Source organism: Xyrauchen texanus, chromosome 23, assembly GCF_025860055.1.
Source record: "Xyrauchen texanus isolate HMW12.3.18 chromosome 23, RBS_HiC_50CHRs, whole genome shotgun sequence".
NCBI lineage: Eukaryota > Metazoa > Chordata > Actinopteri > Cypriniformes > Catostomidae > Xyrauchen > Xyrauchen texanus.
Window position 1 is genome coordinate 34,273,985 of NC_068298.1, and position 11,666 is coordinate 34,285,650.

At 36.5% G+C, this 11,666-nt stretch overlaps 1 protein-coding gene across 2 annotated transcripts in view; it reads right to left on the reverse strand.

Annotated features, from left to right (window-relative positions):
* Positions 1-10,295, reverse strand: part of LOC127663299 (nuclear factor NF-kappa-B p105 subunit-like) — a 42,747-nt gene extending 32,452 nt beyond the window's left edge. The window contains exons 1-5 of one of the 2 annotated variants that reach the window (XM_052154817.1): positions 9,995-10,295; positions 8,446-8,489; positions 6,963-7,059; positions 2,628-2,668; positions 2,336-2,434 (exon numbers count right to left, since the gene is read on the reverse strand). In XM_052154817.1, the coding sequence (XP_052010777.1) occupies positions 2,336-2,434; positions 2,628-2,668; positions 6,963-7,059; positions 8,446-8,484 (276 nt within the window). In that variant the 5' untranslated portion in view covers positions 8,485-8,489; positions 9,995-10,295. Of the gene's footprint in view, positions 1-2,335; positions 2,435-2,627; positions 2,669-6,962; positions 7,060-8,445; positions 8,490-9,843; positions 9,927-9,994 lie in introns of those variants that run through there. The other variant, XM_052154818.1, reaches the window with a different exon arrangement.
* Between the last annotated feature and the right edge of the window lie 1,371 nt (positions 10,296-11,666).

The window sequence follows — 11,666 nt, forward strand, 5'->3', positions numbered from 1 at the left end:
ACAACCAAGAAAAAATGTATCCAGATGTACCTAAGAGAATTGGTGCTGTTTTAAAGGCACAGGTGGTCACACAGAATATTGATTTCGTTTTTTATGTTCACTAGACTTTGTATGACGTTAATTAATAAATGAAAACTATTAATGTCATTACTTTTGAAGACATTCTCACTATGCAACATTTTTCACAAGTGCCTAAAACCTTTGCACAGTACTGTAAATACATGAAATATGTGAAATAAAAGATGCTTTAACACAGTCATGACACTCAGTACATGTCATGATTTCCATTGACTGTACGTGAGCTTTTTGCACATAACACGGCATCGTCTTTGCATAAACAGATGCACGACAAATCACTTTAATCAATTCAGTGTGAAATGAATGCGAGAAAGAACACCATTCACAATTGACACTTCATTAAGCTCCGACCCCCTTGGTTACGGTTGCTTGCTCTGACAAGTTCTGCAGAACTCCACAATGTAATAAATGGGAGATTGCAGTGGACGACACATTTTTTGGCAAAATATTCTCATAAACAGAATGGATAATATTTTTACGTGGGCTGGTATGAAGAGTGACATTGTAATGCATATTTATCTGATGTTTTTCAGAAAATAAATGGTTAAATTACACAGTAATTTAAACTGTGGAGACTGTGAATCAGAATCAAGGCAAACAATTATTACAGTCACTTGAAAAGAGAAAAACTTCATTTAACTGTTTATTTACTATCGCTTTTACGATGACTTGAATCAATACATTAATTAACGTTCAGTTATTAGCTTTAATTTATCTTGGAGCAAATGTAGGTGTCGTTGCAAATGTTAAATGTTCATTTGGGAACGAGGGCTGACACAGTTTAATCCATAACATTAATTTCTCCAGATTTATTTAAAGATTATATATTAAAAAAAGAAAGAGTAACACTGCAGGTATCCTCCCTGGGTAACTCGTGTCACTATTACAAATGAACCAACAACAATGTGCAGTGCTTCCCACTGGAGTTTGTGAGACTATGGGGGGGGGGGGGTCCTTCTTTTGAAACCCAGCCAACCTGTATAGCTATTATATTACATTATATTGTATTATATGAATTATATTATGCAATAGTAAAATATTTCTGCCTTAAATTTTTCACTTTCTCACATTATTTTAAGGCTCTCTGATTAACTCACAAGCCCTTATTTCTCATGAAGGAAGACTTCGAGATTCTGTTTCTTGGATGTTATCATCTCCACAGAAATAGAGCAGGGCATCTCTGTCTCACTGCCTGAATAAACCCACAATGACCACGTGCAGATATCTGCGAGTGTGTGTGAGCGCGTGAGTTTACAGCAGCGGGGGAGGAGCTGACTGAACTGAATGGCGCACGAGAGAGAGTGCAAAACACAACCTTATATTTTATGTTATTATGAGACTGTGAAGTGCAAAAATATTTTAGATGAGAAGTGTAAAAATGTTTTCGGTTCATTACGAGACCGTAGCGGGGCAAATTAGACTGTGGCGGGCACCATAGTCTAGTCAATTAATGGGAAACACTGACATGTTTTAAATTGAGATTATTTTGGATTATTGGATTATTTGGATAAAATCCCACTTAAAAGTACTCAAACACACATTACTCCCATAGGTTGTCATTGGAAAATAACAAATGCGGGTCAGAGTAATGACGGCAGGGCAACAGTTGCTAAAACAGGATTGGTCAGAAGCGCTTTTAAGGCGGGGCTTAGTGAAGGGTCAATTCTGAATGCATTTACTACAGTGACGTCATCGCTGTCAGTCAGATTTTGAAAGGTGGACATTCTAACAATGTAAATCAATGGGAGACTTTCAAGATTAAATCTTCAAGGAGAAGAGTGAAATTTTTTCACTGTTAAAATATTTTCTCCTCTCTGAGCCAGAAATAGTATAAATATTTGCTCAACCAATGGCATAGGTTTGGGGTACAAAATCTATTTGTCCGACCAATAGTATTCACAAGGAATGTTGGGGAAACCTGTATGAGAATAGTCATTATTTGCAATTCCGTTTGATGCCGCTAGGGACAAATAAATTACATTCTTCACCTTTAAATTTCTTAAAAATGATAATAAATTTCGTAAAAAAAATTATTAGAAATATTTAAAATATAAAGTTTAATCAAAAGTATTTTTTTTTTTGTAATGACTGAAGATAGCAAACAGATTTTTTTGATTAGCACAACAACAACAAAAATAGCACACATCAAAGTTTACCCATGTCTTGATCTAAACCTCATATACCAACCAATGCAAACCGTAAGTAAATGGGTCATTTATCTCAGGGTATCAGCAGAGCTCTGTCATGTTGAACCTACCTTGACTTGTGGGTAAGACTTCCTGTTCTTTTCACTGGAGGCCCCTGGGAGTCCTCCGTGGGAGGGGCCTTCACATCCATAGCGGAACCTGAAGCCCCTCTGGAGATGACAATTATAATGAGTTTGTTATTCTCACTGCCTGTTGCTTAAGTAACCAGTTTTCTAACAACACATTAGACCACGAGTGACTTACTGAGACTAAACCAGGCCAAAACACTAGCAAAAGCTACAGAGAGTCTAAGTGATGTAAGTTGTCAGACAAATTTATGAGGAAAAATCTTATATCCGTTACCTGTTTTGGTTCTTCGATAATTCGCACAAAAGGTCCGTCAACTGCAAAAGGAGAGATAAGAAAAAAAAAAACATTTACTCAATATGAAATCCAAATGGTCGCTTGTGAACTATATATCAGTGAATCAACAGCTTTCATTTTCAGCAGTTTCATCCCACCATGTCTCCTAGAATCCATTACTATACCTACATTTTGGCAAAATGATTTTCACGTGCATCGTCACTTTCCTGGTGAAATTAACACTAGAGGGCTACAATGCATTACATAGGTATAGGTCTATTTACCTGAAGAGCACGAACGCCAACATGTGAGCCAAAAGTGAAGTGGTTGATTCAGCAATTGCATTTGTCAGTTCACATTTGCTTTTGGTGACACTATCAGTTAGGTTTAGGAAAGTGAGGTAGGTTTTGTTGATTTAAAACTTGATACAGCATTAAACATAAAAACATCATGAGCTTGGGAGAAAATAAAACTCGCTTTTAGCGCCACACAGTGGGCATTTGTCCTCTGGACTGCCACGTTTCGTGTAAGGAACCACACAATATCATTTTGCAAACATGTCGCTATAGTCGACGGGGAGTTGTACTTCAGGATTGACTGCAAACTCTGGTATGGACCGGTCACTTTTCACCATCTAATAAATTCCTGATGGATAAAATGGAGTTCCGTCCAACAATTTGTTTGTAGTTGAATATCCTGTTTCACTCAGAAATAAATTATGTTATGAAAGTAAAACGGGTTGTCAATGTTGTTTCATGTTGACTTTAAACAGTCATGTTCAAATGATAACCTGATTTGAAGCTGTCCTTGTTGGTAATTATTGCTAGATCGATGATTCATATAGATGGTATGCTGATAATATTTTGTGTAGTTTTCCATTGCTCTAGTAATTTGTTGAGACATTGAAACAGAAATATGATCAAACATGATGTTAATTCAGCTAGAAGCGGGAAACTCAAAGGGACTGGAATTCAAATTTAAATCACAGGGACATTTTTGGATGTCAAATGTATTAGAATGTTCATTTAGCAACTGGTTTTTTCTGCAGATAATTCAAGGCTATAGTTCTAACTGTACCACGTGTTTCCACAGAAGCGTATGCCTCTTCCTCTTCCTGTGCTGTACAGGGACTGAGACCACATCCTTCACGAAGTGGAGCTAAATCAATCTGCTGCCAAACCTGCAGAATTTCACCTCCTCTAGCCCAGGTTCACTGAATCCACCAACACCAACTCAATCACATTAGGAAATAGTCCAGATCTACAGTACGTGCGTATATTATGTGAAGCAGGTTGTCTTCAACATGAGCCACCTCTTATAGCTTTGATGAGGCGGTGTCTCAAGTCAAAAACAGATCTGTGCACCTGCGGTTTTGATATCTGAACTAAAAATGTTCATTCATTTTTCTAGTGTCAGATTGAATGCAAATGTTCAAACCAAAGTAGTTAGCCTGATGAAGCTCAAAAGACTTTCAGGGTATTGGAACCTTGAAGCTAAAAGAGCATTCACATTGACAGTGTTTTAATAGCTGTAGGTCGCCAAGTCGTAGGACTAGCCGTTTTTACTTGACTGTTATTCAAGTTAAAAAAAGCTACAAGGCATCTCACTTTTAAGAGGGTGCATCGATTCAATGCAAACCAAGCAACACTGTGTTATAGCTAATCTTTATTGCAAAGAACATATCTGGCTGTAAACAAAAGTGCGTAAAATGATAAATTAAAAGATTTAGTCAATTCATATTATCAAATCTTATGTAAAAACATTAAAATGAGAAAAGAAACACTTCAATTGGCACCTATACCGGTGCCATGGTACTACCACAGACTCCAGCTTCATAATACCATTGACACCACAGTGTTTTTCATTAAACACAGTTGTACTCTATGTTCGTACCTAATGCTTATGCAGCTAAACACTGAGGGAGCAAGACATAGTCAAGAAAAAACGCCAAACACCTCCACTAAAGGGGCCGTTCACTCCAAAACTGTCTGTCTTTTTCTATGTAGCTTGCCGTGTCTTGCTGTTTTTTCAGCGTCTAGAGCAGGAGCACTACATTTTTTAATAGGCTGCCTCAATATAAAAGGACATTCAAACTTTAAAACCTGTCTCATGACACCAGCATTTTGTCTTATTAGTTGCACTGCATCTATTTTAGCTCAAAAATGTGATCTGAATGGCCTATTTGTCAATGTCAGTGCTTGGCAAACATCCATGTGCATTTATATCTTAAATTATACAAATATTTGCATTTGAATACTCGTATTCATATTAGATTTTTTATTTGCCCGCCTTACTGCACATTTGCGTGAAGCAACTCAAATCACCAACTCAAATTGAAAGCTAATGACTTCGGGTTGCTTTGTCTCTCCAAATAGCTATTAGTGTGAACAGCATACGATCTGGGTGAAAACAACCTGAAAGGTATGGAATTTTTCAGTGAAAATCAATACGGCTGTTGCATGTTCATGAGCATTATGAGAGAAGCTTGTTCATAGTGGCACAATCACAGAACTTGCACGATTTATAGTGCTTAAATCTAGGATTTAAATTGTATGCCTACCTTGCATACTTTTATGCCAATTTAGGGTGTTATTAAGCTTCAGGGCTCTATTTTCGTGAGTGCACAAAGCGCAGCGCTACACCCTACGACCATGCGCAACGTCTTATCCACTTTTCGTGAGAGTGCTAATTCTAAGGGTAATTTTTGTGCTAGCTCAAAATGCAAATGGCTATGGGTGGGAATGTTTGCGCTATTGTGGGTGTATGCGCGCAAACTCTGGGGTGTATTGTATGTAAATGAAGTGGCACTAAGCGCAATTTGCTATTTTCCTGAGAGACAGGTCGTTGCGCTAAGACGTTTCAATATCACCTCTGAACTCAAAGATCAAATTCAGTTCCTGAATTTGCAATTTGGAGATTCCACCAGCAGGTGGTAATAAAGTTTATGTCCAAATTCTGATAGTATACAGAACATAAAATAATGTCCCTGACTATCGCAATTTTTCAGGGGTAATCACTTGAGATTTGTATTAAACTTTCTAGAGGTCATAGTTTATTTTTTCAATTATTTTTATTGTTATCTTTATATGTGGTATGATTATTATTGTGGTAATTTTCCACCTGTTGTTGAGATTGATTTTCAAGTCATTGCAAAAGGAGTAAAATGTTTGGATTTGATATGATTTTTGTACCACTTCGTTATTTTGATTATAAATTTGTTTCGCTTAAAGTGTCATTTGAATGTAGAAATATTTTTGGTTTATTCTTTTCATGTTTAAATGCATGAATAATTCTTTTTTTTTTTATCAAAATAGACTGGTAGAAGTGAAAGCTGATTCAATCACTGTAATTACTAGCCATGATTGCATGTCAGTAGATGAAAATGATTAATTATACTTACATTTCCTATCATTTAACTGACCGTACATTGAAATTCAGAAGTTAATCAAATTTTCCATAATTATAAAAAGAGCGTGTCACTATGGACATACCAAAACTTCATGGCCATGCATACTGACTTTGCACTTCTGACTTATTGCATAGCGCTGCACTTAATGCTAGCACTCTTAAAATAGTGCCCTTAAAGTGAGTCCCTTTCAACTGCTATTGTATTGTAAAAGACGGACCGGAATATATATTTTTTCCCCCCTCTTCTGTTGCACTAAGACAGACAGTCATATGGGTTTGGAGTAAATTATGTCAGAATTTTCATTTTTAGGTTGTACTATTCCTACATCAATAACCCCTAACAACTGAAACCAAAAGTGTACCTTAAATGAAAGTCTTCAAAGCTCAACAAATCCTAAGCGAAGCCTTCTCATAGTCTTTCATTAAAACTGGTCATTTATAATAAACCAGAACTGTAAGGATTTGTTCTGAGCTCATCATGCATGCTCAGGTAGATCAAGCGAGCATGCTGAAAGCCGCACCAAAACTGCACTTATCTCACACAGGGTTTTTCATGCAACCACACAGTGGTAAGGAGCGGTTCATGGTTTTCAACTGTATCTCTGTAATCCAATGAGGAAGTGAAAATTGGGGAAAAATAGATATGCTCTTGTAGTTCAAACCCATTCAATACACGTATGAGTGCGTATGACATCACGAAACCATGGTTTGTCGAGAAAGTATGAGGTCTTAGAACAATGTTTGTCACTGCTGTAGAACATCACTGAGCTACATGCATGCTGCATTGGAGTGTCTGCAGGGTGCAGTGTTTCTTGAGAAAGGAATAGGACATGAAGAAGAGGAAGCAAAGGCTAATCTTTCCTCATCCGTTCAGTAAAGTCGTTATCGAGACACTGATTGTCCGAAAAAAGTTTTGGGGTCTCTTACCTGCCCTCAGTGTGTTATTGTTGTGTTGGATGGTCTGAAACTGGTCCATAGGCATCCATAGGTGGTCTTCTCTGAATGTTTCCAATGTGTCCATGTACTTAAGAGAAAATATACAAATCTAAATCAGTGAAACATGTATGGTACTTCATAAATAACTTTACAAATTTCACAAAGCATAAATTGCGCTTGCTGATAGAGTTGTTTATTGGCAAGTACTGTCTGCATTGTTTTAACACTCGATTCATGAAAGGTATTCAGAAAATTAGGTAATAGCTCAAAAGCGCCCACAAATGAAATTGCACACAATTTTCATTGTTTAATGAACTATACCTTTAAAGGAACAATTCACCCAAAAATGTTAATTCCCTCATTATTTACTCACCCTCATGTCATTCCAGATGTGTATGACTTAAATTTTTTGTTGAACACGAAAGATTTTTAGAAGAATATCTCAGCTCTTTTGGTCCATACAATGCAAGTGAATGGTGACCAAAACTTTGAAGCTCCAAAAAGCACATAAAGGATGCATAAAAGTAATCCATATGATTCCAGTGGTTTAATCAGTGTCTTTAGAAGTGAGGTGATACTCATGGGTAAGAAACAGTATCAATATTTAAGAGCATTTATACTATAAATTCTCCTCCCTGCCTAGTAGGTGTCGATATGCATGAAGAATGTGAATCGCCAAAAACAGAAGGCTAATGTGAAAGCTAAAGTGAAGATTTATAATAAAACAAGACTTAAATATTGATCTATTTCTCACCCACACCTATCATATCACTTCTGAAGATTTAGATTAAACCACTGGATTCATATGGATGACTTGTATGCTGCTTTTATGTGCTTTTAGGAGCTTCAAAGTTTTGGTCACATTCACTTGCATTGTATAAACCAACAGAGCTGAAATATTCTTCCAATCTTCATTTAAGTTCAGCAGAAGAAAGAAAGTCATGCACATCTGGGATGGCATGAGGGTGAGTAAATGAGGAGCATTTTTAATTTTTAGGTGAACTACAGTGTATTGCTTCATCAGAGCATTTAGTGGCTGTCAAAACTGGATTATGGGTGGTTTGTCAATACAATGCAGATTTAAATACAGAAAGCTATGAAAGTTTTTGGGGCCATATTGAGAGTGTCGAAGTTGCACCCACAGAAGGCAGGAAAATAGAAAACCTACTTAGCTTTCTAAGAGGTGCTTCCTGTCTGATGCTGTGGTATTTACACAAATTAATATGTCCTGTTTCAAATTTAATCATTTACTATCAGGCTTGTATGCCATCAAAGGTGTATATGCTTTTGAAACAACACAAAAAGTGTGGTATGCAGAGTTCTGAAGTCTATTTTTATCCTGTGAAGAGAACTACAACTACAAGAGCTTCATGCTATGATATCTAATACCTAATAATGATGATTCACATTTTAATTTCAATAAATGAGCATTTCAAAGAGTTTCCAGATAAAATGCAGCAAAACAATTCCTCACCCCTCCATGAGCCGGGAGGTATGGATCTTCTCCAGCCATGATTCCTGAAGAGAAATTAAAACATTATCCACTTTACAACTTCAAGAAATGTTTTAGTTCTGAGAATAGCTCTAGCGTCATTTGTTTGCAGATTTGTTTCCACTTTGAACCAAAATGTTATTATCAAAATCAATTAAATTCATCCATTCACAGGTCTAAACACTTTGAGACCACTTAACATATTGAATATACTTGATATTAGACTAATGGAAATCCCAAACATTAAGCGAAAGTTCACCCAAAATGATAATTCTCTCAATTTTACTCCCTTATGTCACCTCAAACTCGTATGGGTTTCTTTCTTCTGCGGAACAAAAACGAAGATATTTTAAAGGAGATATCGATGTCAATTTGTCTGTACAATGCAACTGAATGGTGACCAAATTTTCAAACTCCAAAAAAGACGTAAAGGCTGCTTAAATGTAATCCATATGTCTTCAGTGGTTTAATCATTGTCTCCTGAAGTGATCCAATCGATTTTGTGTGTGAACAGACAAAAATAGAACTACTTTTTCACTGTACATCATCAGAATTACGATATCAAGCTTGATTACACTTCCTAGTGTGCCATCTAGCGCTCTGCCTGTCAAGCACTAGTAAGTGTAATCAAGCTTGAAAACACGATCGATCATAGAGACTGCAATGCAAGATGTACAGTGAAAAAGTTATATTTTGGTCTGAACTCACCCAAAATCGTTTGTATCACTTCTGAAGATATGGACTGAACAAGTGGAGACCAAATGGATTACCTTTATGCTGCCATTATGTACTTTTTGGGGCTTAAAAGTTGGTCACATTCACTTGCATTTAATGCACAAATAGACATTTCTTCATTTAAATAGCCTTGTTTGAGTTCCGTGGAAGATACACATTCATACGAGTTTGAGAAGACATAAAGGGGGAGTAAATGATGAGATCATTTTTGGGTGAACTATCCCTTTAAATACTGGATATCGTGGTCTCAAAACAGAATATTTACACTATCATGTTTACATATTCTTTATGAACTAATTTGTGGCTATTGATGCATACGTCTTAAGTTAACTAGTTACACAGTTATTACACATCTCAGCCACTATCACTGTAACAAACGGCTTTTGTCTCAAAACCAAGTGAGTTGCCTTACTCGACGAGCAGCATAGGCACGTTTGTAATGTTCGAATCGAGCTGCGCTGAATCGTAATTTTGATTCGAATACTGGACTCTCGGAACGCGCGAAGAATGCCCACAAATGCTGTAGATTTGAGACACAGCCATCTTATATTTATTACATTTCTTATAACTATCTTCTGTTGGCCCTTGAGCCACTTACAACAAAAACAAAGCATGTTCATAGCATAATGAGATTGTATTACTCACCCAAACAAGCTTATCAAATAGCTGAAATGAGCATTCGGCCTCTGAGGCAGAAGTAGGAAGTTCAGCAGGACTTGATACGAAGTATCACAACAACCTTTAGATGGCAATATGAGCAACTCAAGCATGGCTCGATCTCCAAGGGTTTGCTTACCTTTCCTGATAAATATCCGATGTTCAGGACAGTTTGGGTCTGGGTTTCAGAGGCAAGTTTGTTGTAACTTATTTTGCCATGTTACGTTTAAGTCAACTACTGTAAGCTGATAGACAGTTCAATGCAGGTTTCTCATTCACGATGGTGGTTGCGTTTGCTGGACATGGATATGCAGACGGTCCACTGCGATTAGACAGGCCGGTGGATCAATCGATTATAATGAATGGTTGTGAATTAACTCAATAAATAAAGCCGAGATCAACAACTTCGTTTGAATAGACAGTTTGACTTCCTTACTGGAAATTCCCAGTGACGTCACTCGTGTTCATCGTGTCTTGCGCTGTAAAAGTGTCGTCTTGCGCCCACTGGTGGACGCCGCTGGAAGAACATGTAACGAAATACTGTTGAACCAATCATGAAGGAAGAACCGTGAATCCAGATTTCAATGGATGTATTTATTATACATTTGGAGAACTGGTCACAAACGAGAACATTGCATTCATTTTACAAGCTGTATGATTTTAATATATATATATATATATATATATATATATATATATATATATATATATATATATATATATATATTCAATTAATGTCAAAGCAATGAATGCCTTATCAATTCAGTTTGAACTTTGTCATACAACTGAAATACACTCAAATTATATATAAAATGTGCATATACACAGGCGGCCAAAAGTTTGGAACCATTTAAGCCAAAGTGGCTTTGGCTTAAATTTTTTTTTTCATTTTTTTAATTAAATCTAGACAGGCCCCATTTCCAGCAGCCATCACTCCAACACCTTATCCTTGATTAATCATCTGGCAGTAGAAAATCACTTTATATCAAACACCACTGAAAGCTATTTGGTTCATTAAATGAAGATAAACATTGCCTTTGTGTTTGTTTTTGAGTTGACACAGTTTGCAATAGACTGGCATGTCTTAAGGTCAATATTAGGTCAAAAATGAAGAAAAAAAAAAGAAACAGCTTTCTCTAGAAACTCATCAGCCAATCGTTGTTTTGAGGAATGAAGGCTGTACAATGCTTGAAATGGCCAAAAAACAGAAGATTTCATATAAAAGGTGTAACTATAGTCTTCAAAGACCAAAAAAAATCAAAAAGAAAAGGTTAGAGTGGGCAAAGAAACACAGATATTGGACAACAGATAATTGGAAAAGAGTGTTATGGATCTTAACACCATTGAGCTTTTGTTGGATCAGTTAGACTGTAAGGTGTGTGAGAAGTGCCCGACAAGACAGACACATCTATGGCAAGTGCTACAGGAAGTGTGAGGTGAAATGTCACCTGAGTATCTGGACAAACTGACAGCTAGAATGTAAAGGATCTGCAAAGCTGTCATTGCTGCACGTGGAGGATTTCTTTGATGATACATTTTGTAGTTTAAGTAGTTCTGAACATTTTCTTCAAATTGTAATAGTAATTTTTCACATTATTAATGTCCTGACTATACATTGTGATCAGTTGAATGCCACTTTGGTGAATAAAAGTACCAATTTCTTTCCATAAGAGCAAAATCTGTACATTATTCCAAATTTTGGCTGCCAGTGTGTGTAATATATATATATACACACACACACATCATTGTGCAAATGTCTCAGGCACATAAGATAAGATGTTAAACAAAAGCATTTATCTTAAGATGATTAT